Source organism: Ceratotherium simum, chromosome X, assembly GCF_057802395.1.
Source record: "Ceratotherium simum simum isolate JZ-2026a chromosome X, ASM5780239v1, whole genome shotgun sequence".
In the NCBI taxonomy this organism is placed as follows: Eukaryota; Metazoa; Chordata; class Mammalia; order Perissodactyla; family Rhinocerotidae; genus Ceratotherium; species Ceratotherium simum.
In genome coordinates, this window is record NC_141940.1 from 113,189,036 (window position 1) to 113,216,689 (window position 27,654).

Consider the following 27,654-nt stretch of genomic DNA (forward strand, 5'->3'; position numbering starts at 1 on the left):
AAAAGCTTCACGAGTAGGCAGAAGGGGTTGGGTAAGAAAGGGGCTGAGGTAGGTCCAGCCTGGGCTGAGAGTTAGCAGAGAAACATTCAAGATCTGGGGGCCTTGGTACAGATGTGCTTAACCACCATGGAAGCCAGCAATACACATCTCAACATGGCTTTGATATTCTCTACTTCTTGGCCTTTATAAATGACCTAAAATTTTTCAGCTTGCTTCACTATATTTTACAAAGAAAATTCTCTCTTAGGGTGGTATCGAGTATTTGATTTATGGAGGCATTAGGACAGATATCTCAGGAATGTAAAGGGTCAGGAAAGGTCTGTTTTCTGTGATTAATAAATATGATGGGTTCCATGGCTAACCCTTGGTGCTTAAACCAGGAGATTCCAATCTAGTCCTAGAGTTCTGTCCCTCCGAAAGGTCCAGCTCCATGTGACTAACAAACTGGATGTGTACTTTGAGCCTTATTCAATTCACAGATCAGTTGACTTAACTCAGTATTGTTATTTCAATTGATAAAAATAGTCCTCTTTTCACCTCCAGATTGCTTACATTTTGCTGGTCTCCCCAAATGACCGTTGGTGGAGACCAATTAATGAAGGAATGAAATTCGCTTTCTTGGGACTGTGGTATTCTGCAGAGCCACACTTAACCACTTTTTCTAGTGAAGAATCTACAGAATGATAATACCTAAATATGGATGGCTGAGAAGAATTTGTATCTACAGTGTGCTTTATGTATTCTTGACACTGCTGTATTCTGTGTGATCGAGTGACTTGTAACTGGTTCCAATGTGACTGAGTGTTCTCAAAGAATTCTAGTAACTAAGTCGACTTAATTTTCTTAAGCCTTGTATTACTATCAGTCTCACATTTACCACTTTGATTCCAGTCTTTTAACTGTTCATAAAAGGGCATACCAAGGGTTGGGATGAGAGCCTACTTCCTACCTCTTAAGGCACTTTCCTCATTATTTTGCCATATAACCTTGAAGTGCATGATAAGCTGTTTAAATGTCCATGACTTCTCCCAGAGCAACTAGCAAAGTATATGACATTGAATAGAGATTAGTGGAAAGGAAAATTTAGACTAAGTTCAGAGGTGCAAACCTCAAGAAAACCTCTTTAGAGCACATACCATTTGAGTACAATATATGTAAACGTATGTGAGAAGAGAGTCGCTATAATAGTCCTAAGTAGATTAGTTCAATATCTAATGGAAGTGAAAATCTTTACTCCTATTATCACTATAGTACTGAATGAACTGTATACTGAGTTTTTCAAAAAGTATTTAAAGTAGAACTTTTAATACAAAGCAAGGGCATACGGATAAAGGTTTTGGTTTGTGTTTCTCTAAGTGTAGTTTACCACCTAAAGCTTTGTTTTTTAATTTAAAAAAAGCTTCAAGGTATTGCCATTCCTTAGCATCCTTAATAATTATGGGTGATGAGTTTTTAACTCTTAAAAATATGTACATGTATTAGGTTTATCTTAACTTACCCTAAGCAAAAGGGAAGGTGTACACCTAAGGGATGTAATTATTTTGCATTTTTGGCCATGGGTGGGAATGGGGTGGGTATCTACTTAAACAGTTTTTAAAAAAGAAAAAAATCACAAATATTTTTCTACTCTTACATATGATCTTACTTTATACTAGTTTCTCTCTAGTAAGGCATGCCAGAAGCCCAAGGTACCATATCATGAGTTCCTATGTATTGTACCTTTTATTGGTGGTTAAATCGCATCAGATGCTTGGCACTGCTGCCATAATTATGAAATGCTTGTAAAAGATTAAATATCACTGAATACTTTAAATTGTTTTACTTAAGAGTCTAATCTGGGAAGTTTTCAAATCATACTATTAATGTGTAATCTAAGCTCTTTCAGATGTATCCATGAATAATCCTGGAACAATATTGCTTGTATTCCTGTCCCAGAACAGGTTTTGTAATCTTTAAAAGAAATGAAAATTTATATAATAAAGTTTCAAATAAATGCATGTATGTCCCTTTATCAGATTATTTTGGTTATATGATGATTATAAATATTCATATTATTCAAATTATTCATATTATCAAATTATTTATCCAAAGTATAAATTTATCAAATTGGATTGATAGAACTTAAGAATGTTTCTGAGTTAATAACAAGTGCAAAATAATTTTTCTATGCAAAGTCTTGGTTAGCCCAACAAGTTTGTCAAATCAGACTCACATCAGTCATAGATCTTACCCAATGCCAAACTTGATTAATGATTCAAAGGATACAAGGTGATCACCAGGCACAGATGAAACAATCTTTTCTTGGAGAAGTCCAAGATTATCAGACTTAGCTCCAAAATGCCCTTTTTCCCCCTCATTACAGTGCATTTTGGATTCAGAATTAAAGGACAAGTTTCCTTTTGAACAACGTATGCAGAGACATTGTTTAAACAAAAGGAGTCATTTGCTTTTGCAACATCCCCTTTTTATACCTCATTAATTACACAATTTAAATGATGAGCCCCCATTCTCCAGCCAGCTATGCCTCATAAACCCATAAATTCCAGGTTTTACAATAAGCCATCTCTATAGACCAAGTGTATCTTGCTAAAAGCATTTTAGAGATAAGGACTTTTCATTTTCTTTCTACTAATAAATATCATTAGCACATTTAAAAGGAACTTTGATTGAGGTCATTGATTTCTGGTAGAGAGGGAATGAGCTATAGGCCTGCAGTTAGTCCTTTCCTTCCCAGTTGACATTTTTGGTAATTTTATATTATGGTGATATATTAGCTTGCTAGGGCTGCCATAACAAAATACCACAGACTGGGTGGCTTAAACAACAGAAATTTCTTTCTCACAGTGCTGGAGGCTGGAAATCCAAGATCAAGGTGCCGGCAAGGTTGGGTTCACCTGAGGCCTCTCTCCCTGGCTTGAGGATGGTTGCCCTCTTGCTGCCTCTTCACGTGGTCATCCCACCCCTGGTGTCTCTTCTAGTCATATTGCATTAGGGCCCCATCCTCACAGCCTCTTTTTAACTCAGTTACCTCTTTAAAGACCTTAACTCCAAGGTACTGGGGGCTAGGGCTTCAACATATGAATTTGCAGGGAGACACAAGCCAGCCCAAAACAGATGGTTTAGGGGCTATCCACTTGGATTAATTTGGGTACATCTTCAGGTTAAGATGGAGAGCTTCAAGGTCACTTGGCATCATATGGAGGCAACATAGGAATGTTACTGTATATATTTATTTTCTACCGCTGCTGTAACAAATTACCACAGACTTTGTGGCTTAAAACAATGCCAATTTATTATCTTACAGTTCTGGAGATCAGAAGTCCAATATGGATCTCACTGGGCTAAGACCAAGGTATTGGCCAGGCTGAATTCCCTTTTGGAGGCTCTAGGGGAGAACTGTTTCCTTGTCTTTTCCAGTTTCTAAAGGCCACTTGCATTCCTTGCCTCGTGGCCCCTTTCCTCCATCTTCAAAACCAGCAACCGTGGGTAGAGTCCTCTTCACATGCATCTCTCTGACCACTCTCTTCTGCCTCTTCTTCCACTTTTAAGGACTCGTGTGATTATATTTGGCCCACTGAGGCAACCCAGGATAATCTCCCCATCTCAAGATCAACTGATTACTAACATTAATTGCATCGGCAACCTTAATTCCCTTTGCCATGTAAGATAACATATTCAGAGGTTCTAGGGATTAGGACATGGACATCTTTGGGGGCCATTAGTTGGCCTACCATGATTATCTAGAGAAACATCTGGCTCCTCAGACAGGCCACGATGGAGTAGCAGTATTGGCCATGGTCAGTCTTCTGCAGCTTTGTAAATCCAGATATTAAACTGTTAATGCACCCTAAATTGATAGAATTGACACACACTAGCAAAGCTAGGTAAAGGAAGTGCAGGATGCTGTAGGAATATATAGCAGAGTTGCCTAGGGGGGCTCATCATTTAAATTGTTGCCCTGATCCCACCAGCAACGGTGGGTAGAGTCCTCTACCCACCAACTAGAGTCCCAGTTGCCTAGGGATCAGGGCAGACCTTCTAAGGAAACAATGATTATGCCGAGACCTAAAAGAGGAAGGAAGGATAAAATAGAATGTACAAAGAGTCAGAGTTAGAGGCACTTAGGAAGATAAAAAGTTCTATACGAATGGAACTTAAAACAAGAAAAGAAGCAAGACACGAGGCTCAGGAGATAGGCAGGGCCAGACCATCAGACATAATAAGTTATATTAAGGAATTTGAATTTTATCCCTTTGGTTTTTCCCCCCAGTCTTCATTCTTTATTTCCTCTGCTACCAGACTGAACCTCATGGCCCTATAGTTGATCACCCAAACTTCTATCTCAGAAGCCCCCTGAACTTCCTTACATCTCCACCTTTATACTGTACCCACTGAGCAGTAACTGATATGTTGGAAGACACCATACAATTATGCGAATCGATACCACTGCAAGATTATGTTTTCTAATCTCAGCTAAGCTCTCAGTACCGTTTGCCAATTCTTTTATTTTTCCTTGGTGAGATCCAATTTCCCATTTCTTTTTTTAATAGCTTTATTGAGATATAATTTACATACCATAAAGTTCACCCATTTAAAGCATACAATTCAATGTTTTTTGGTATATTTACAGAGTTGCATGACCATTATCATAATCTAATTTTAGAACATTCTCATCATCCCACAAAGAAACCTTGTACTCTAGTCCAAGCCATCATTGTCTTTTGCTTGGACTATTACAGTAGCCTCCTGCATGGTGACTGTTTCCTCCCTTGCCTCTCTACAGTCTATTTGTAACACAGAAGCCAAAACCATGTGTTCAAAACCTACTAAGAACTATAACAAGTGATCCGGTCTCCTTACCTCTCCAATCTCATCTCCCCAAACTCCCCCTGGCTCATTGCATTCTAGCCACACTGGCCTTCTTGCTGTGTCTTGACTATGCCAAGCCTGCTCCCACTCAGGGTCTTTGTCCTTGCTGTTCCCTCTGCCTAGTACACATTTCCCTCAGATGTCCCAACGACTCACCTCCTTCCAAGTGATTCTGATGATCAGTCAGATATAGGAACCATCCTATAACAGAGAAATAAAGTCTGATGTTTTTTTGTCCTTTGGGGTTTTATACTGGGTAATTGACAGAGACTTTTGATTTTTAAATATTTGAACTTCCAGATACTTGGAGTCTAACTGATTACTTACCATGGGCTAGGTACAATTGTTAAACACTGAATGCATTATATCAATTTAATTCCTGCAACCAGCCAATATGGTAAGTACTATTCCTAAACCCAATTTACAGATGAGAAAATTGAGGCTTGTAACTTGTCCAAGATCATAGAGTAATAAGTTGCTGCAGAGCTGAATTTGAACCCAGATCTCTCTAACTCCAAAGAACAAGTTCATAATCACTTGGCCTTGAAGCAAAATTTAAATAAATTTCATAGACATCCTTTCATCTTCAATTGTGTAAATTGCCAAGTATTGCAAATGGAAAGAGAAACCCAGAACTTTAAGTACCCATCATCTTTCAGTTTCCTTCTAAGAAGTGCATATGTCATTGGTTTCTCATCCTCAGCTCTATTAATGTTTTGGGCTGGATAATGCTTTGTTTGGGGGTGGGGGGAGCCTGTACTGTGCACTGTAGGATGTTTAGCAGCATCCCTGGTCTCTGGCCACTAGATGCCAGCAGCACTGTCTTCCTTCCCCAGTTGAGACAACTAGAAATATCTCCAGACACTGTTAAAATGTCCCTGGTAGAAAAACCAGTGTTCGACGATTGCACTTTCTTTGTCACTTAGGTATGTCCATTTCCCTAGAAAGAGAATGTTGAAGCCCTGATGTTCGCAGAAAGATGATTTATTTAAAATAAGCTTACTTAAAAGTGAAGCTATTTGTCCTGCAGAGTCAGCTGTATTAGTTTGCTGGGGCTACCATAACAAAGTACCACAGATTGGGTGGCTTAAACAACAGAAATTTATTTTCTCACAGTTCTGGGGGCTAGAAGTCTGAGATCAAGGTGTCCACAGTGTTGGTTTCTTCTGAGGCCTCTCTCCTTGGCTTGTAGATAGCCACCTTCTTGTTCAGGTGGCATTCCCCCTCTGTGCCTGTGTCCTGATCTCCTCTTCTTATAAGGACACCAGTCATATTGGGTTAGGGCCCACCGTAATGACCTCATTTTAACTTAATTACCTCTTTAAAGACCCTATCTCCAAATAGAGTCACATTCTGAGGTATTGGGGTAGGAATTCAACATATGAATTTTGAGAGGACACGATTCAGCCCATATCTTCTTCCCTCCCTCCCTTCCTGTGTGTACTGAGCGCCTACTATGTGCCAGACATTCTGCTAAGTGCAGGCAGTAGTAAGCAACAGATGCGGTCTCTGCCTAATAAGGTTTACAGTGAGGTAGGGAAGACAGATACTTATAGAGTAATAACAAGTGTCATGCAAATATTATCCTTTCGTAATGGGGATGACAGGAAAGCCTTGCCCTTCCCCTCAGACTCCCAACCTGGTTGCGCGGGTGAAAGAGCCAAGTTACAACTGACCGGTGAGATTAAGAGTTAATGAGTCAGCAGCTCAAACCCCGAGACGCACGTTCGTCACAAAGCAGCAAGTCTGGCGTCAGCCAGCAGGGGGCGCTACCTGAATCCCCTCCTTTACTATGACGCCACGGGCTCGCCCCCTCCCTCCCTGACCCCGCCTCCTCCCTGCCCCCGGCCCCGCCCCCGGCGTGTCTCTGCAAACTGCGGTGATGCCCCGGCAGCACGTCTCCCTCCGCTCTAACAATAGGGGTCAGGCGGCCACGCCTGCGCTGTAGGGCCTGCTGGCGGGCCCAGCCGGCGTTGGGAGGCGGGGAAAAGCGACGCAAGCAGCCGGGACGCCATTTGCTGCGGCCGAGCGTGGGCTCAGGCGGATTTAGGAAGAACTCGGCCGTGAGGCTCCCGCGCACGCGACCCGGCCTCCCCCGCCTGCTTGATACCGCGCGGTCCCACGGGTCGCCCCTCGCGCCCCTCGGAGGAGTCGCCACCGCCGCCGCCACCACCACCACCGCCACCGCCAACCGGATAGGAGTCGGAGACACCGCGAGGCCGCACTCACCGCCATGCCCAAGAATAAAGGTAATGCCGCCTGGACCCCGGGACCACGACTCCGCTCGGCCCGGTCTCCCCGGCCCTGCCGCGGCCTCCGGATCGCCCAGGCCGCGGTGACCTTCCTCTCTGCCCTGCCTGCACGCGGCTGGGCGATCCGGACGCTTTTCAGGGCTCGGGAGAGGAGCTGGGAAGTTACTCCCTTCTCCCAGTTTGGTCGCATTGGGGTGGAGCCGACGCCATTTTTGTAGGGCCTTCTGCGGGAGGATGAGGGCTTTTGCTGCTGATTCGCGCCAGAGTGTCCGCGGCGGGATAGGAACCGGTGGCGGAACCTCCCCCGGGGCGGCCTGGGCTTCGCAGATGGGCGCCTTTGGCCTTCCCGGACAAGGGGAGTTAAGCCCTGGAAGCAGTTCTTAACCTTTAAAAGGTGATGGCTGCTTCAGTGACCATCAGGTACTCCCGCGTGGGGTTCTTGATGGCCAGTTGTTGGGTATTGTTGAGACTACTCTGGCTCCCTTGTTAACAGTGGACAAAACCTGGGTGCATTTTTAAGCTTCATCTCTAGAGATTTACTCCTCCCCATCCCTTTACCGGGTTTAACTCCCTCACCCCCCGCCCCAGAACAGTTGTTCTGTATTTAGCCGAGTTTCCCAGTTTTGCTTCAGATCATGTATATATTGTGATGGAAGGAATGACCTTTAAGTTCCCTCTATTCTGAGGCTAAACGTTCACAAATTATCAGACTTGGGGCTAATTTGGAATTTCCAAAATGGAAGGTCTAATCTAGGAAAAAGCAGAACAGTCCTAAAGTAATTCTCATCTTTTTGAACTTAAGGATGTTTCTCTCTTTTTAAGTGTTCTTATAATTTCTCAAAGGAAATTGTGCAAGTAGAAAGAGGGAACACATTCTATTTCCTACAGGAGAGGAGCATATTGCACAACCCACGAAACGTTTCCTTTGATGATTCACCTTTGAGAGCCCTACCCGGACCCAGGCCTGCTTCTGTTCTCTTTTCTGCTTCAGAGCTGGCGTCGGGGGTTCTGCCTCATTTCCTCTTTGTCACTACTCATGTCGTCCCTCGGGGTATTTGGTTGCAGTTCTGTGCAAGATTTGGTGCTGTTCCCTCGGGGCTCTGCACCTTACTGCCCTCAGAAATCTAACTTGCAGCTCCTTTTTTGTGGCAAGGATTTTACTGCTAAATATTCTGGGGAAGATAGGGTGATAAAATAGGGTTTTAAAAGTCGTAGTTTTCTTTTAACCTATTATAATTCTTTATTTCCTCTGAAGTGGTAACTGGATGGCTTCAATCGGTATCTTATTGTCACCTTTATTTCCGGAGATGAGATTTCCAGTTCCCTCACTAGACTGTAAGCTCTAAAGGGCAGTAATAGTATCTGTCTCAATCACATTGGGTTGCTGGCACTTGACACTTAGTAGATGCTCAATAAATATTTGTTGGATTAAGTCACTGCCCTTCTGTTGACTCCCCCCTTAGGTGAATAATAGATTCCCCTTTGGTTCCAAGGGGACAGGACTTCTACATTAAATCACATCTAGTTCACTAGCCTCCTTTAAAGTTCGTTTCATTACATGGCAGTAAAATAGAGAAGGGGATGATCAGGGTATGGTTAATTCTGGTAAATTGACAAGCAATGAATTATTCTTTTATAAATAATATTTGAGGCATACAAAAAATATATAGATAATGCACTGAACACCTGGGAATCCATTACTCTGAACTTTAAAGATTTTATTTATTTATTTTTCCCCCAAAGCCCCAGTACATAGTTGTCTGTCATAGCTGCACATCCTTCTAGTTGCTGTATGTGGGACACGGCCTCAGCATGGCTGGAGGAGTGGTGCCTCGGTGCGCACCCAGGATCCGAACCCGGGCCGCCGGCAGCGGAGAGCACGCACTTAACCGCTAAGCCACGGGGCCGGCCCTGAACTTTAGAATTACAACACAGATTCAGTTAAATTCCTCTGTGTCCCCCTCCCCAATCCCCTTTCCCTCTGTTCCTCTCTTTCTGGAGGTAACTACCATTCTGAATTTGGGGTCTGTCATTCCTATGCATGTAAAACCAATCTGTTGTCTTTGTCGTTATCTCACTTAGGGGAACAGTATTTTTCAAGACCCCTGAGTTTTATGAGATGAGCTTTACTAATGTAGGAATAAATTCATATTTATTTTTCTGTTTTTCTTCATTGGAAAAGCCAGAAGCCCTGTGAATATAATCTTGGTGATGAATACACAAGTAAGGATGTAAATTGCTATGAGCTGAGTATTAAATGACTTTGGTTTGCACTGATTCTTATCAGCCTATTTCTTTTAGAATCCTCTAGATTCTATCAGTTTATTACCTCAGGAAAAGGGGTATCCTTTTGGCCCACTCATGAAGCATTTGGGGTAAAGTACTCCCACATTTTGGGGGAATTACTACCTGTAATTTTTTTTTTTTTTTTTGTGAGGAAGATCAGCCCTGAGCTAACATCCATGCCAGTCCTCCTCCTTTTTTTCCCCAAAGCCCCAGTAGATAGTTGTATGTCATAGTTGCACATCCTTGTAGTTGCTGTATGTGGGACGTGGCCTCAGCATGGCCGGAGAAGCGGTGCGTCGGTGCGCGCCCAGGATCCGAACCCGGGCCGCCAGTAGCGGAGCGCGCGCACTTAACCGCTAAACCACGGGGCTGGCCCCTACTACCTTTAATTTTAAAATCATCCCTCCTTTAGGAATGTATGGACTCTTCTTGACTGATTCATTCAAAGAATTGCCCAACTCGAGTGTAGAACTCAGTAAGCAAAGCAGGTATGATCCTTGCCCTAATGGAGCTGTCACTCTAGTTTGAAGATCTGACATGATTAATGGCTTGAAGCAGAAGATACTTTTCTCTTCCTAGGAATTAGTTTTGGTGTGCCCTTGGCAGTGCCTCAAATACTGAACTCTTAAGGACTCTGGGTGAGCCAGGAAATTGTAGAGGCCCACCTAACAATAGCACAGAGCGTTGTGAGACTGCCCCCAGGACACGGTAAGTGCAAGTTGATTCAAGAAGTTCTGTGTAGGTCTTTGCAGTGGCCCCGTGCACAGTCTTTGTTCTGTTTGGGCTGGGAACCTTTTGCTGTTTCCAGGCTCTTCCCATGAGTCCCTTAGTACCACTACCACTTATAGCCTTTCTCCTTTTGGAAATGGCTGCCAGTGTGCTTTAGGTTCTGGAATGGGAACAAAATGCTGCGGGGACCAGGAACAAAACAGATTAGGTTTGAATCTGGTCACCCCCACTCACTGACTAATATTAAGTGAGTTACTTCTCTGGGCTTAGTGAACTCAATGGTAACTGGGGATGAATGACTTATTACCTCGTAGGGTGATTGTAACAAGTAATTGGGTGGCATTATTGCATAGTGGTTAAAGAATACTCACTGGGGTCATACTGCCCCATTCAAATCCTAGATCTCACTTCACGTGATACATCCTTGGATAAGCCACTTAACATTTTGAAGACCGTTGTCTTTTGTGAAATAAAGACAAAATAGTACCTATCTCATAGACATAGGCTTGTTAAGGGCGAGTTACTGAGACAGTGAAAAGTCTACTTGGATTAAAGCATAAGGTAGTGGAAGAGAAGTATTGAGAGGTAGATTGGTGTCATGTTCATAGGTTGTGAGATTTATATTCTTTGAGGTGGTTATGTTACCCTTAACAGAAACAAAGATGTTAAGGACCAGCTTTGTAAGAGAAAGTAAACTGAGTTTTGAGCTTGAGAAGACAGTAGCCCATTCACTGGAAATGTACTGAGCCATTAGAAATACGAGACCAATGCTTAGTTGAAATAGTGGACTGAGGGGCCGGCCCTGTGACTTAGCGGTTAAGTGCGCATGCTCCACTGCTGGCGGCCCGGGTTCGGATCCCGGGCGCACACCTACGCACCGCTTCTCCAGCCATGCTGAGGCCACGTCCCACATACAGCAACTAGAAGCATGTGCAACTATGACACACAACTATCTACTGGGGCTTTGGGGAAAAAAAGGAGGAGAGTTGGCAATAGATGTTAGCTCAGAGCCGGTCTTCCTCAGCAAAAAGAGGAGGATTAGCATGGATGTTAGCTCAGGGCTGATCTTCCTCACACACACACACAAAAAAATAGTGGACTGAAATGTAAAATTATTAGCATAAAAGTGATGGGTGAAAGAAAATAAATTTCCTTAGAAAGTGGGTGAGCGGAAGGTGGGAATTTGGACTTAATGAAGCTTCTAAGGGATAGGCATAAGTGGAGGAGCACTGATGAAAGGTTGAGAATAGTGCATGTGACCCTTTAAAAGTCAGAAAAAAGAGTTGAGAAATGAAGTGATCAGCAGTGTCATTATTTAAAGTAGGAGGGCCGGCCCTGTGGCTTGGTGGTTAAGTGCGCGCGCTGCGATGCTGGCGGCCCGGGTTCGGATCCCGGGTGCGCATCGAGGCACCACTTCTCCGTTCATCCTGAGGCCGAGTCCCACATACAGCAACTAGAAGGATGTGCAGCTACGACAAACAACTATCCACTGGAGCTTTGGGGGGGGGGAAATAAAATAAATAAAATCTTTAAAAAAAAAAAAAGTAGGAAAAACAAGGAGGGGGAAAATTGCAGATTTTTAAGGACACCTGTAGAAAAGAATTCTAGAATCCTGGAACTGAGATCTTGAGAGGTTTTTGTAAAAGTTCCATGTATTCTTTACTCCTCCTTCCCTCTACATCTGCTTACGGTTCTCTCGTTTCCATCTCAGAAATATTCCTCTTATTTGTCCCTTCCTCTTGGCTGGGCTAGGCCTGTTTCATTCTACGTGCAGTAAGAGCAGTGAGCTTCTCACCAGGTTTTCCCACCCGGAGGATCATGTTACACCTCTGCTTTTTGTTGAAGTATTTTTTAAAATTTTTGAATAGTAAATGTATTCACAATTCAAATTTCAAAAAGTATAACAAGTGAAATCTCTTTCCTAAATGTCTCATTGCCAACTAGTTCTCCTTCCCACAGGCAATCATTAACTTTTTTGTATATGCCCTTCCAGAGATATTTTATGTCTATATAAGCAAATATGAATATGAATATCCCTTTTTTTACACCAATAGTAGCTTTATACTCTTTTTCATCTTGCCCTATTTTTAAACTTATGAAGAATTTTGAATACCTACAAAAGTAAACTAGTATACAGTCACATGTCAGTTAACGACAGGGATACATTCTGAGAAATGCGTCATTAGGCAATTTCATCATTGTGTGAACATCATAGAGTGTAGTAACACAAACCTAGATGGTATAGCCTACTACACACCTAGGCTCTGTGGTACTAATCATATGGGGCCACCATTGTATGTGCGTTCCTTCGTTGACCAAAATGTCATGCCACACATGACTAACGAACCTCCATCTACTCATCTCCTGGCCCCAGACACCATCAATTCCTGGCTAAACGTTCACCATCCACACCAAATAAGGATCCAGATGCGGTCTGCACATTGCTATTGGTTGATGTGTCTTTTAAGTCTCTTTTTAATATGTAAGTTCCCCATCCATCTATGGTGGATTTTTTTCCCTTTATAATGTATCTTTTGAAGAAAATATATTGTTTGTCTTGTAGAATTACCCTACAGTCTGGATTTTGCTGATTGCATCCCTATTGCACCTTGCTTTTTATTGATTTTTAATAGACTTTATTTTTTAGAGCAGTTTTATGTTTACAGAAAAGTGAGCAGAAAGTATAGAGTTCCCATATACTCCCCCCCGTTTTCTCTATTATTAACATCTTGCATGAGCCAATATAGATGCATTATTAACAACTCAAGTCTGTAGTTTACGTTAAGATTCATTCTTTGTGTTGTACATTGTATGGGTTTTGACAAATGTGTAGTGACATGTGTCCACCATTATAGTATCATACAGACTAATAGTTTCACTGCCCTAAAAATCCCCTGTGCTGCACCTATTTATCTTTCCTTCCTTCCCCTTTCCCAACTCCTGGCAACTCCTGATCCTTTTACTATCTCTAGTTCTGCCTTTTCCAGAATGTTATATAGTTGGAATCATACTATTCAGCCTTTACAAATTGGCTTCTTTCCTTTAGCAGTATGTATTTAAGGTTCCTCCATGTCTTTTGGGGGCTTGATAGCTCATTTCTTTTTATTGCTGAGTAATATTCCATTGTATGGACATACCACAGTTTATCCATTCGCCTACGAAAGTACATCTTGGTTGCTTCCAAGTTCAGGCAATTAGCACCTTGCTTTTTAACGTCAAGTATCTTGCTCAACGTATCCTACAGCTGTAAGATAAAATTCAAACTCTCGGGGTTGCCAGAGTTGTTGCTTTCCCTTCACCACCACAAAATCAGTGTGTCCCATTCCAGTAGCTATAACTTGACCTTTTTTCTTTTTTTTTTTTTTTTCAATCATCTCCTGCTTGTACTCAGACCTTTCATGGGGGAGGAGAGGTCAGGTACAGGAGGGACAGGACATTTTTATAAAATTTGTCAAGACCCATTATATCTCCCACCTTGGCCTGTGTTGACCACTGCAGGAGGGGTTCACTGAGCAGTATATTCAACCAAGTGGTCGTTATCTTTATGGTCCAGGGAAGTTTGGTCATTGAATGCAGATGTCCTCAGAAAGGGATCTGTATACTTGTGTATAATATCTGCTTTTGATTTGTTTGTTTGTATTTTATGTCAGAAATATCCCAAAAAGAATTTCCAAGAAGGGTAGGGGAGTGATAGTATGTATATGTTTAATATGATTGGAGATTATAGATTTAATATGACCAAATTAGGTGAATTTTTAAATTTAAGTAATTTTTTAAAAAATGTTTTGTAAGCCTTAATTTAATTTAGTTTCTTTTCCTACTATTTTGCAGATAATTAATGTCTGTCTTTAAAACCATTAGGTAAAGGAGGTAAAAATAGGCGCAGAGGTAAGAACGAAAATGAATCTGAAAAAAGAGAGCTGGTGTTCAAAGAAGATGGACAAGGTAAGTGTTTTCATAAGTTAGGTTTCTTTGAGTAATAGTTTTCTTTCTTTCTTTCTTTCTTTTTTTTTTTTGTGAGGAAGATTAGCCCTGAGCCAACATCCGTTGCCAATCCTCCTCTTTTTGCTGAGGAATACTGGCCCTGGGCTAACATCCATGCCCATCTTCCTCTACTTGATATGGGACGCTGTCACAGCATGGCTTGAGAAGCGGTGCGTCGGTCGGTCTGCGCCCAGGATCCGAACCTGCGAACCCCAGGCCGCCAAAGTAGAGCGCGCAAACTTAACTGCTACACCACCTGGCCAGCCCCAATAGTTTTCTTTTTTTAATATAGAATTTCAATTTCTAAACATAAGAGATACTATTCATAATCCTGAGCAATAAATTGCATGTCACTTTTTGCTCTTCTCCATTGGTCATCCCCCGCACTTCTCCAGAGCCTTTCTTTTGGTAATCATTTCTTGGTATACTCAGGCTGCATTGAGGTTGGGTGGCATTTCTGTAAACATGTAGGTTTCATTGCTTTGCGTGAACACTCATGTTATAACTGAAAAGGAATTGTACAGTTCAGAGAGAATTAAGCCCCCAAAGCTATGGCTGACAATTCCATGATTTAATAGACCTTTTTTGATAGTAAATGGTGCTACATAGTATGTTCAGTAGACCAGGGATATTTGAGGGATGAATCCAAGGCGTTTCCCTCACTTCTCCAGTGCCATTAGCATATAATCTCATAAAATGTAATAAAATGAAACTACACAGTTGACTGACCTTTACAAACAAACCAGTTAAGATTTTGTAAGTGCCAGACCAAGATACATAGCACTAGTTTCCCATATTTTTATTTTGAGTAATTTGAAACCTTCAGAAAAGTGGCAGTATTAGTACAGTGAACTCCCTAAACCCTTCATCTGTGTGTGTTTTTTTCCTGAGCCATTTGAAAGTTAGTTGCAGACGTGATGCTTTTCCCTTACTACTTTATCATGTGTCCCCTAGGAATAAGGATATTCTCTTACATAACTGCAATAGAATTATCACACTCAGGTAATGTAACCTGAATATATTTTATATCTAGTAACTAGTCCATATTCAGATTTTTCCCGTTATCCCAATAATTTCCAGCACTTTTTAACTAAGAACTTTTTTTGATTGTCTTTTTATAGAACTTTGGTGGATTTGTTTCATGCTGTATGTGTAAACCACTAAAAATGAAACGTTTTTTCTGGCTAAAAGACCTTTTTGTTTCTTAGCCTCAGTCATTCTTGCCTCCCTTAGCAGGTGACTTTATTTTGACCACCACTATGTTTTCTTTTTCATATCTTTTTCCCACTTTGGAAGAGAGGCTGCCTTTGAATTGACCAACTGTGTTGAGGCACTAGGTTCACTGTAGTCTGAGTAACTCCCGCATGTCAGCCCCACAGTTGAGCCTTTCAAAGTTACATCTCAGTGTATTGACAAGTTAGTGGATATCCTCTTCAGGGGTCAGTCTTATGTACAACTTGAGTGAGCTAAAGGTGCTGAAGTGATGTGCCCCCCTTCCCCCATGTTTTCTGTTATTTGATGACAGAAGACAGGCCCATGTGCAGGGTCATGCTCATAATCTCCTCCTGCTTTTCAAGTGGCGGTGAAACCGGGTGGCTTCCTGGGTACCTTTTTGGAAAGATTTTGATTAAAAGTTTGGCATTTTGCCTGAGAACATCTTTCTGGCCTTACCAAAACTTTAAAATAATGACTAAGGGGCCGGCCCCGTGGCTTGGTGGTTGAGTGAGCGCGCTCCACTGCTGGCGACCCGGGTTCGGATCCCGGGCTCGCACCGACGCGCTGCTTCTCCGGCCATGCTGAGGCCGCGTCCCACATACAGCAACTAGAAGGATGTGCAGCTGTGACACACAGCTATCTACTGGGGCTTTGGGGGGAAAATAAATAAATAAAATCTTTAAAAAAAAAATAATAAAATAATGACTAAGATATTCTAATTTAACAAAGACGTTATTAACATTTAAGCTCCCTTTATTTGCCAAATGTACCAAGAATTCTGTTGAGATTAGCCTCTAAAGGTTGTGAGGGAAAAGAGATCCAAAACTGGGCGAAGATCCAAATGTGAGAGATTAATGAGATGTAGTGTGCGTTTTGGGACAAGCCACCTCGATCTCCAAAAGTAGAGCATACAGTTGTGAAGACAGTAGTCAGTCTACTTAGCAAAATGAGTAGGTCATTGAGACATTTCTGATAGTAGAGATAGCTTGTCGTAGAAATGGCATTGCAGAGTTTTGGTTCTGGCTCTGCTATTAACTACCTTGGTATTAATCACTCCCTTGTATGTATTTTACTGCACATATTTATTCCCAGCCAATACACCTATGTGTTCTAGTCAATTTAGGTGGACTTTTAAGTTGCTTTTATCAAAATTGAATAATATTCTATACTGTTTTCTTTTCCCTCACCCAGAGTATGCTCAGGTAATCAAAATGTTGGGAAACGGACGATTAGAAGCCATGTGTTTTGATGGTATGAAGAGGTTATGTCACATCAGAGGGAAATTGAGAAAAAAGGTAGGTATAGAGATTTGTTTGACTTTGATATAAAGTTGTGATTAAGGGGGAAAATGGCTCTACAGTTTTTATGGGCCGAGGACTGCATTTTGGAAGTTCCCAAAAGATTTCAGTAGAACAATGATTTACCTATAATAAATCAAAACAGCAAGATCCTTGATGGTAATTTTATACAAACTGTCTTTAAACTCACTGCATCACCTATGTTGTGTTCCTGCCAAAAACGTTTAACCAGAATCTAATCATGAGGAAACAATCGACAAATCCAAATTGAGGGACACTGCAAAACAAATGGCCTGGCTCTTAAATACAGTGTTAGTGTCATGAAAGGAATAAAGGCTTCCGGGGTGTGGGGGAGGTGGGGCGGCACTATTCCAGTTTAAAGGAGATGAAAGGGACCTAATGGTTAAAAGCAGTAGGTGGCCCTTGTTTGGATTCTGGTTTGAGAAATAGCTGTAAAGGGTGTTAAGAAAATTTGAGTATTAATTATGTTAAATAAGTGTTGCATTGTTAAAATCCCTGAATTGTGATCATGAATGGGCTGCTTTGGGGAAAGTAATGATTAATTTCTCATCACAGTAGGTATTCAGGCAGATTTATTAATCAAGTTGGTTAAAAGTCCCTCCAACTCTGATTTTATGACTTGTTTTCCTTTGGTTTGTTAATCTTCTGTTACCAAACTAAAGCGGTTTTGCCAGCTGCCTGTATATGGGTGAGTGGGTGGGCAGAAGAAAGGAGGAGAGGGAGGGCAATAAAACCACATTTCTCATTTTCTATTCTCTTATATAATGGATGCATAACTAACCACTTGAAGTGGTTCACTTATTAAAAATCCCTTAATTTCTAAACTAATCGTTCCTCTGGACTTATTAAACTGTCAAGTAGTTAAATAAGATTGTTATTTTTTTAACATCCCAAATTACAGAAAATCTGAAACAGGCTCAGCTGCTTCCTGTAGTTTTTTTTCCTAATTCTGAATATAGGTACGTCTTGGGTGAATAGTATGTATAGTTTATGGGAAGACTGACTCAATGTTCTTCCTCATTCTTTATTTTTATTTTAAATATAACTTGCAATAACTTCTTTTATAGGTTTGGATAAATACCTCGGACATCATATTGGTCGGTCTACGAGACTACCAGGTAAAAAACAAAATTAAAATTTTCATTGTTCACTTGCTTGAATTTGATGAGCCATTAATGTTTAGAACATAAATCATAACCATATTTGACCAGTTCTGGCCCAGTATGCTGCTTACCATTGCGTCAACAAACATTTCTTAAGAGCCGGTTATGTCTTCGGCATTGTGCTGGGAGGTACCCCAGGGATTGTGGTTCCCAAATGCCAGTCTGTGGAGTCCACATTTTCACTATAGAAGAAATACAGGCAATGTGATTTGGTGGGGGATGATCAGCCCTGAGCTAACATCCATGCCAATCCTCCTCTTTTCTTTTCTTTTTTGTTTTTTTGTGTTTTTTTTTTTTTTTCTGAGGAAGACTGGCCCTGGGCTAACATCCATGCCCATCTTCCTCCTCTTTATATGGGACGCCACCATGGCATGGCCTGACAAGTGGTGCATCAGTGTGCTTCCAGGATCTGAACCCGGGCCACCAGCAGCAGAGTGCGCGCACTTAACTGCTACGCCACAGGGCCGGCCCCTGCAATGTGAATTTTTTATGAAGCTAAATGGTCCTTTTTCCTTTTTTGATATTTAAAAAGTTCCGTTTTTCTGAATGAGTGATATTATATAGCGGTAGTTTTATTAGTGTTCTTAGTTGGCAAAATAAAAATGTAATCTTATGTTTGACCTCCCTCCTGTTTCCCCCGCTCCCCTTTTTTTCTGGTTTAGACATCTTGAAATCAAAATCTAGAAACCATTCTTCTAGGGGATACAGCTGAATGAGTCAAACTCCCATCCCACAAAATGCTTATGGCCTGGTAGTGGAGAGAATAAGACAGGCACACAAGTAATTACAGTACAAACCGTGATAGAAATATGGGCTCTAAATTTAGATGAACATTTAGGGAAGAAGTTGAAACAATCAGCTTCAACCCTTTCTCTTAACTGAGTCAAATTCTTTTCAAACGGGGAAGTGTGAACATTCTAAGGCAGTAGTTTTCAGTGGGACATTGGCATCAGAAACACCCAAAGAGCTTTTAAAAATACAGATTCATGGGGGGCTGGCCCGGTAGTGTAGCAGTTAAGTGCGTGCGCTCCACTTCGGCACCCCAGGGTTTGCAGGTTCGGATCCTGGGTGCACACCGATGCACTGCTTGTCAAGCCATGCTGTGGCGGCGTCCCATATAAAGTAGAGGAAGATGGACATGCATGTTAGCCGAGGGCCAGTCTTACTTAGCAAAAAGAGGAGGATTGGCATTGGATGTTAGCTCAGGGCTAATCTTCCTCACCAAAAAAAAAAAAAAATACGGATTCGTGGACTTCACATCTAATCTATCTTCAGGGGATGTAAAAGCTCCACAGGCAAGTCTGATCAAGTCACACCCTAAGAACCACTGATACATGGAAAAGTGTATTAACTTCCTTAGGTCCTTATACCAGTCTCAATTTTTGAATTAGAGTGTTTAATTGCCCTGTAAATTTTGGTCCTAGGGAATTTTTGCGTTTCAGAAGACTTCTAATCAAAGGGCGACAGTAAATAATCTAAAAGATTGGGTCTGCACAGTTTCGCTCTAAGTGAGATCTGTAAATATCTTCCTAAGCTTGTTGATCATTATTCATTTATGCATACAAGCTTCTTCATACTGGGTTAAACCCAAGGGTTTTTTCAGAGGGTAGGAGAAAACTTTAAAATTTTTTTAAAAAAGAAGAGTTTGTAACAGAACAGTGAGATTTAATTTTTTATCCAATTTGAAAGTAATTTATGAAATAATGGATAATATTTTGGCATAATCAGTTCTAAAAGTTATTTGTCTCTTTTTAAGGATAATAAAGCTGATGTAATTTTAAAATACAATGCAGATGAAGCTAGAAGTCTGAAGGCGTATGGCGAGCTTCCAGAGCATGGTAATGTCTGAGTTATTATATTAACCTATCATACGGTGTTACGGCCTGGTGGTATTTAGGGGAAGGAATTTTGGTGGGATTTGGTGGATTTTGCACGTTTACTTTTGTGCTTACATGATTCCTTTTAAGTATGCCTGCCTACACTTTGTAACACTAGATACCTTAAGAAAAAAGTAACTGGGATTCTGGTCCTAATAAATATACTTCTGTCACATTTGAGGAGTTATACTTTGTAAGCCACAGACTGCTGCATAACAACAGTCAAAAGAGTAATTTTGTTATAGTATTTATTTTAAAATTCCTTTCTCAAGAGACTATCTGTATTCATCTTGTGAAGCAAGGATAGTAATTAGGTACTATTGTTGATTTTTATAAAAAATGTCAGTTTTCAGTTCATCTTATCCTAGTATCATATATCCCATAGGATTTTTTTAAACCAATATTCTTTGCCCCCCCATACAAAAGTTGTGTGTTCTTTTTTTTTTTTTTTTTTTTTGTGAGGAGGACCAGCCCTGTGCTAACATCCAATGCCAATCCTCCTCTTTTTTGCTGAGGAAGACTGGCCCTGGGCTAACATCCATGCCCATCTTCCTCCACTTTACATGGGACGCCACCACAGCATGGCTTAACAAGCGGTGCGTCGGTGCACACCCGGGATCCGAACCGGCGAACCCCGGGCCGCCACAGCGGTACGTGCGCACTTAACCGCTTGCGCCACCGGGCTGGCCCCTAAAAGTTGTGTGTTCTTAATGCAGAAAATTTAAATAAAACAAAAATAAGTCCCTCATAACCTCATCCAAGGGGAAATGTACTTTACATACTATTTTGTAAGCCTAATTTTTCACTTGGAAGTGATTTTTTTTTTTTTTTTTTTGGCTCTGTTACATATTATCATGAAAACAATATAATTTTACTTAAGCCTGAAAATCCTGCTGACATTATTTACTTGGCATTTCCAATGTAGGAAATGCTAATATATCTGGAAATAGGACATAGGACTGCACTTCCTGGTTCATTTTCATTGCTTAGGGTTAAGCATGATTTGACCAAATGTTTCCAATTGATGAGTTTGTCTGATGATTGGTGAGTTAGCGTGTGCTCAAACCTTGTTTGAAGCATAGCTGGAAGTTGTAATAATGCCTTCAGAATTTATGTAATTAGAGCCTGCCTTACTACAAATACCTTTGCAAACAAAAGAAAATGATAACACACTTTCCATCTTAGTGGTGACTTTGTCAGAGAACTTGTATAAAATACTGTTCTGTATAGTAGGGTTGTTAGGTAGAATTTAGGATCTTTATGATAATGAAACTTAGATGAATTAAATTATAAGTTTGACTTGCAAGAGTCTCCTTTTATAGTTCAGCATTGGGTATCAGCCTACTTCTTTTAGTGGGACAATTATTCATTTTAATAACGTCTTGATTATATTATATTTGTTATTGTTTCTTTAGCTAAAATCAATGAAACTGATACCTTTGGACCTGGAGATGATGATGAAATCCAGTTTGATGACATTGGAGATGATGATGAGGACATCGATGATGTAAGTAGATGCACCTTGCATTTTTCAACGTTTGTGGATTATCCACAGAGAAACCAGCTCTTTCCCCTAACATCATTTAATCTGAGAATATTGAACACTTAATTAAGGGTATATTTTGAGACTTATCCATGAATTAAAATATTCAGTATCATTTAGAAGACAACCGAACTGTTTACACTTTGAGAATTCTTTATAATCTCATTCAACACTTCTTCCTGAAAAGATCAGTATTTTGGTTTGGCAATATGAATGCTAGGCATTAGAATCATAGCTTGTTTAATTTTTTTTTCCCCCCAAAGCCCTAGCAGATAGCTGTACGTCACAGTTGCACATCCTTCTAGTTGCTGTATGTGGGACGCGGCCTCAGCATGGCCGGAGAAGCGGTGCGTCGGTGCGCGCCCGGGATCCGAACCTGGGCCGCCAGTAGCGGAGCACGCACACTTAACCGCTAAGCCACGGGGCCGGCACATAGCAGATAGCTATGAAGAAAGTTAGACAGTTGTGAGAAGTACAAAATCTTATCAGAGAAATATGCCTTCTCTTAATTGAAATGCTAGTATGTTAAAAGAAGAATCTTGTTTGAACCAGCTTCAGATGAAGCATTGGAATTAAAACATACATTAAAAACCTTCTTAAAATGGAGGCCTTTTGCGAAGTAAGTTATTTTATCTGTTGGATATGCACTATTGGCAGACTCTTGGTTTGGAGTTGGTCTGTTTATTTTGAGGAAAATGTCTTGTTTTTCCTAACAATAAACCAGTGATGTTCACAAGAGTAAATGCCTCATTGCCCTTTGCTGTCACAATGTTTAAATGAAATTCAAACTTAGTTTTTGGCGATATATATTTATTTAATAATTGGGTGGTATTATAAGTTACTCTCAAATCTGGTTTGGGCTGTTCTTTTCAGCCCCCTTTAAATAAAAATGTAGTTCAGAAACCTCCTATGTATAAATCTAAAAATAATAATACTAATGTTTGATTTGATTCAAAGATGAAATTTTAGTATACCTATAGCAGTTAGTTGTTCCTGACCAAGATTGTGCGACAGAATTACCAGAACTTTTCAAAAATAGAAAGACTGGTCTTGGGGAAGTCTGAGTTAGGCATCACAAGTGATACCCACCACTGATTCTACAATTAGCATTTTTTATACTTGATTTATCACATGTCTGTCTATACGTTTATTCATCCATCAATCCATCTTATATTGTGATGCATCTCTAAACCATTTAGGATACTCACACCATGAATTAAAGAAACTTTTAAGTACATATCCCCAACATATATGTGTTTATGAATGTTTAAACATACACTACTACTCTACTAATGCTATGTACATTTTTTTGTGTGTGAGGAAGATCAGCCCTGAGCTAACATCCATGCTAATCCTCCTCTTTTTTTTTTTTTTTTTTTTTTTTTTGCTGAGGAAGACCAGCTCTGAACTAACATCTATTGCCAATCCTCCTCCTTTTTTTTCCCCCCAAAGCCCCAGTAGATACTTGTATGTCATAGTTGCACATCCTTCTAGTTGCTGTACATGGGACATGGCCTCAGCATGGCTGGAGAAGCGGTGCGTCGGTGCACACCCGGGATCCGAACCCTTGGCCGCCAGTAGCAGAGCATGTGCACTTAACCACTAAGCCATGGGGCCGGCCCCTGCTATGTACATTTTAAAGCATACCCTAAAATAGAAAATGAAAAAGGATAAGAAATAAATACATCATTCTATTATTTTGCTAACGTAGTTTCCTTTGGAGACCCTGAACCAGAAGATTCTTGTGACTAAACTGTTAGTGATACATTGACAGATTTATCGATTATATTCTGCGACAATAACCTGACATGGAGCTATTGTGTTGTAGATTAAGGGATAATCCAAACATTTTTACAGCTCAGCTGGGGTAGAAGGCCTGTTTGGGAAATTAAGAACCTAACCAGAGATCGTGCCTGAATATGAAGTCACATACACAGAGGTGATAGGTTGAGTAGACAGAAGTTAAGATTTTCTAAGGAAAAAATTTCTGAATCTGTGCAAATGCTTCATCAGAACTGGGTCTAGTAGGCTGGCAGGGAAAGAGATGATCAAGACAGTGATTATTAAAGGAATTTGAGTTATCTTGAACATTTTGTAGAGGTTGCTTTGTCTGTCACCTAAGAACCCTACTTCTTCCTGAGACATTTCTCCGGGTGGTTTATAGGTGTTCCAGCCTTCATTCTTATAACCAGGTTGACTTGGAGGAGGAGAATTTGGTCAGTGTCACACTTGTCCCTCTCTTAAAGAAATAATGCTCCCCTGTGTCTGCTTCCACCCCCAAAATAAAAAATCTCTAATCACTAGCACAGAAGGAAGGAGATGATAAACTTTATTAAGAATATTCTGCATAACATCTAACATTCTGAGGGAGGTTGTAAAGATTTACTGGCAACAGACTGGAATTGAGAAAAACCTAGTGTACAGAATTTTCTCTTCAAACTGAGTTTGTTTCCCAGATAGCCTAAGGGGGTTCAAGTCTCCCTTATGAGTGGTAGACTACTGGAATATAAGAATTCTTCTTTTGTTTGATCTGATGTTCTTTTCCTTTCCAGATCTAAGTCGAACTCCACATTTTACATTCCAGTTTCTCTGAGGATTGTTCAACAATTTGGAATTTGGCTGTGACCTGTTAAAGAAGATTAAAATTTCATTAGCATGAGTGCAATTTGTTAAAGGAGACTGGTTTGTTTCTAAGATATTTCTTTAAAAACTGGTAATGCTGAATTCTCTTAAGTGAAATGTTAAGCCCACTTTGTTCTTTTGATGTGGTGGAGCTTATGGGTAAAAGACTACATCTGCTTTTTTAAAAAAGAGAAGAAAATGCATTACTGCCTTTCCTACTCTGACCACTTCCAGTAAGTAAATAGATGTGTTGAATAAACCATTTGCCCTACACTCATTATGAGTTATGATTAAGCCCTAGTCTTGACTAGCCTATTGATTGTACAGTGACTTTCTGTATATTCCAGTTACCTAGATGTTCCCTTGAGATTTTAATACAGTTTAAGAAAGGCAGAAATCTGCATTTGAAGTCAAAAATGATTAGGTCTGTTTTTCATATTAAAGTAGCATGTGGCTATTTTTATACTAATTTTGATATCATGTACATTCTTTTCATTATCTTTTTGCCACTATAAACGTATCAACAAAAAAGCATTTCCGAAATGCAGGTTTTAGAACCTGGGTTTTAATAGCAAGTTTGAATTTGTAAGGTTAGTAGTTGCAGAAATTGAACACTAGGTGGCACCCAGTTATCTTAACATTGGAAATATTGGTATTGTCCACTTTTTTTTTTAATTTGCAAGGGAAATTTCCAAAACAAGAGAAGATTGTTTTGATTATATGCATGTATGTAGAATACTTTTACAGAACAAAAAGATTATGTTAAAAGTCATTTTATTTCAGAAGTCATATACATGTAAGGTATAATTTTGAGTGCTTTATAAACACTTAACTTATGTATAAATGAAATTTTAGTTTCATAACAACTTGTATGAATTAAGCCTTTTCAAACTATCCCTAAGCTGGGGAAAGAGGAGGGAATAACTTAATGAAGAGACGGTCTCCAATTTCTGAATGGAAGAGCTTCAGCTGAGAAATATAATAAAGACAATGTCATGCTGCAGAGTATCTTATACCCTTACTTTGTGTTTAGGATGTATTTTATTGTGTGTACAGATTTTTTTGCTTGTATTTTATTGGAAATTTAGATTTCACCCTGCCTTATTTAGTTTTTCATTATCACCTCTAGTAAGATGAAATGAAGGGCTGGGCTAGTTAGACCTCTGTAGCCACATTGAAATCGTATGCAGCTTCAAAAGAAGAGATCCGTTGTGTAGCTTGTGAAGGCTTTATTATTGGTCTCCAGAGAACTTTTCAGTGATGAAAAGTAATACAAAGGGGGATTAACCTTCATGTGGCTTCAAAAAACAAGCCAATCTTCTCTAATCCCACACTTAGTATAATTTCCTTTCCTAAGTGTGCAAGCTCCAGAGTGAAAATCTGAGGTACTATAAAACATTATTAAATCAAAGAATAGAAATTAAGAGTGGACAGTTGCAGTTCATGTTTCTAATTCGGTGGAGTTCCTGAACACTTACCTAGATGGAATGCATCTGAAACCATGGGCTGGTTTTTAATACTTTTAAGAAACCAGCCTTGAAGAATGGACTTAGTGATTGTCTTCATCAGTAATCTAAACCTCCTAAGATATTTAGGCTTCTGTACATAAAATTGTTTTGCTGAATTTATAGTATATATAGCTCCTTCCATGTTATTTTACCAAGAATGTTTTAACTCTGCATCTGTAATACAGCTCATGGTAGGAATGGTGCAACTCAAACATTAGTATTTTTCTACTTACCTTCTCTAACAAATATGGTTTGTCTACAGATTCTATAAATTACAACTATGACCCCAATTCATGTGTTTGCTAGTGACTTGTTTTGTTTTGTTTTGTTTTGTTGCCTAGGTAGTAACAGCTCAATCTAGTGCTGTTGCCTCCTGGAAAATCTCGAATCATAATGATTAAAATAGTTGGGGTAAAGTGGTAGCTCATATGCAACACTACTTGGAGGAATTATTTTACTAACTTGTCTTTAATGTGGAAATTGTATAGTTTCATTGATTTGATTATATTTCAAATGAGGAATGGAAGTGGTCCTCAAGAAAAGGTTTTTTGTTTTGTTTTGGGGTTGTTTTTTTTGTTTTTTGTTTTTTTTGGTTATTCTCTGATTCCTATAATACAGTGCTATAAGGTGTACCGTGAAAAAAATAAAATGTTTGAAATGCAAGAATAATGGTTCTTACTGCTAAGAGGGTATAATAGTTATTACTGATGAATTTAATAGGCATATATTTTTCATGCACTGTTTATTCCACTTCCAATTAGAGTTTATATATGTTATATTACTAAGGTGGCTAAATAACCAAACCAAGCATTTGTGGTAAAAAAAAAAAAAAAAAAAAAAAAGACTTGCCAAGATTTAATTGTTTGTTGAATCTTTCTTGGAACATCCAGCCTCTTAAAGAGACCACCTCTTAAGGAGCCTGTGAACTATGCATGGTGAAAATTCTTATTTTATTAAGGAATGGCCATTGGTTTACTCACCACATCTGTGGAAGTGTGGCTATAAATATAGTTGCTTACAAAACTCCTTGTGACTTGTAGTTTAACTTAATCTCATCTATCTTGTGTAAATATTAAATTATAGGATGTTGAAGAACATCTTTAATAGATATAGACTGCTGTCAGTATTGACTTCAGAGCAACTGAGTAATCAAATAGGTAAAAGCATGTTTCAAATAAAATACCTAGCTGGGTTTATACTTTATTTGTATTGTGTACAGATTAAACAACATCCAGTATTAACTGTGGCTTGACAGTTCAAGTATCAGAATGAAAGTGAGGTTGTTTATGTTACCTGACTTGTAAAGATTAAACAGATTTGTATTGGTACGAGATGTTTAGATCTTTGTCCTGCTTAGTAGGGGGAAGTTTCATTTATACTCTTCGAACTCCCATGCGCTTGTACACACCACTTGTGTTTTTGATTTATCTTAAACTACCATCCTTTTTATCCTTGCTTTTTTCTTCCTATTCAGAAAAGAACAAAATCTGAATTAAATCTTACTACGTAAGTGTGATAAGGCACTAGCCTCTCAGGTATAGAGTGAACCGAGGAATTTGGAGAGTGTATTGGACTGTGTCCTCTCTTCCCCCCTTCCGCCAGGTACTTAGGAGGCAATGTGATGGAGATTGAAGAGCAGAGCATGGGCCCTGGGGTCAGGTGGCCTGTGCCCCAACCCCCTGCCCTTTACCTGCAGGTGACCACATGCACCTTCTCCAGCTTGTCTGAGCTTCAGGCTCCTCAACTGTAAGATGGGGATGATGAGAACAGTACCTGCAGAATCGCAGAATTGTTGGGAAGATTAATAATTTGTGTTCATACATGTAATCAATTAAAGTAACGTCTGCCACTTTTCACTTGATGTCCAGGACTGTGTAAGATAGAATATGCATGTCTTTTATATTCTCTAGTTACCATTTCTTTTCCTTGCAGTCTTTGGTTCCTATAAGAAAAGAAACATGTAGAATATATATTTGTATATTCATGTTGACACAATATTTAAAATAATGCTACCACTCTTTTAATTCATCATAAGACTAACAGAGGGAAGTCTCTAAATTGCTTGAAGATGTTTTCAAAATACCAACTGCTCTATATTTCTTTAGAGAAAGTTTATAGTTATTAATATTGATAGCTCTGGTCATATTTCATTCTTAAGTCTTTAATGAGTCCTTTTATGTCCTTTTACTTTAGATTCATAACAGCTAATTAGTATTAACTGATTTGGAGGTTTCCTTTCCCATCCTTTGGAATGATGTAAAGAAATTAGATGCAAACTATTGCAATT

General features: G+C 39.8%; 1 protein-coding gene across 1 annotated transcript; it reads left to right on the forward strand.

Annotated features, from left to right (window-relative positions):
• Positions 1-6,881: 6,881 nt before the first annotated feature.
• EIF1AX (eukaryotic translation initiation factor 1A X-linked) lies at positions 6,882-26,695 on the forward strand. The gene is made up of 7 exons (XM_004435183.3): positions 6,882-7,118; positions 13,998-14,081; positions 16,527-16,630; positions 17,722-17,772; positions 19,574-19,655; positions 21,110-21,201; positions 23,790-26,695. The coding sequence occupies exons 1-7, from the start codon at positions 7,103-7,105 to the stop codon at positions 23,793-23,795; spliced, it is 435 nt and encodes a 144-aa protein (XP_004435240.1). The 5' UTR covers positions 6,882-7,102; the 3' UTR covers positions 23,796-26,695.
• The last annotated feature ends 959 nt before the right edge of the window (positions 26,696-27,654 follow it).

Coding starts and splice junctions, on each gene's coding strand:
- EIF1AX (XM_004435183.3), top strand. Junction 16,631..17,721: donor GAGGGAAATTGAGAAAAAAG/GTAGGTATAGAG, acceptor CTTCTTTTATAG/GTTTGGATAAATACCTCGGA. Junction 19,656..21,109: donor TGGCGAGCTTCCAGAGCATG/GTAATGTCTGAG, acceptor TTGTTTCTTTAG/CTAAAATCAATGAAACTGAT.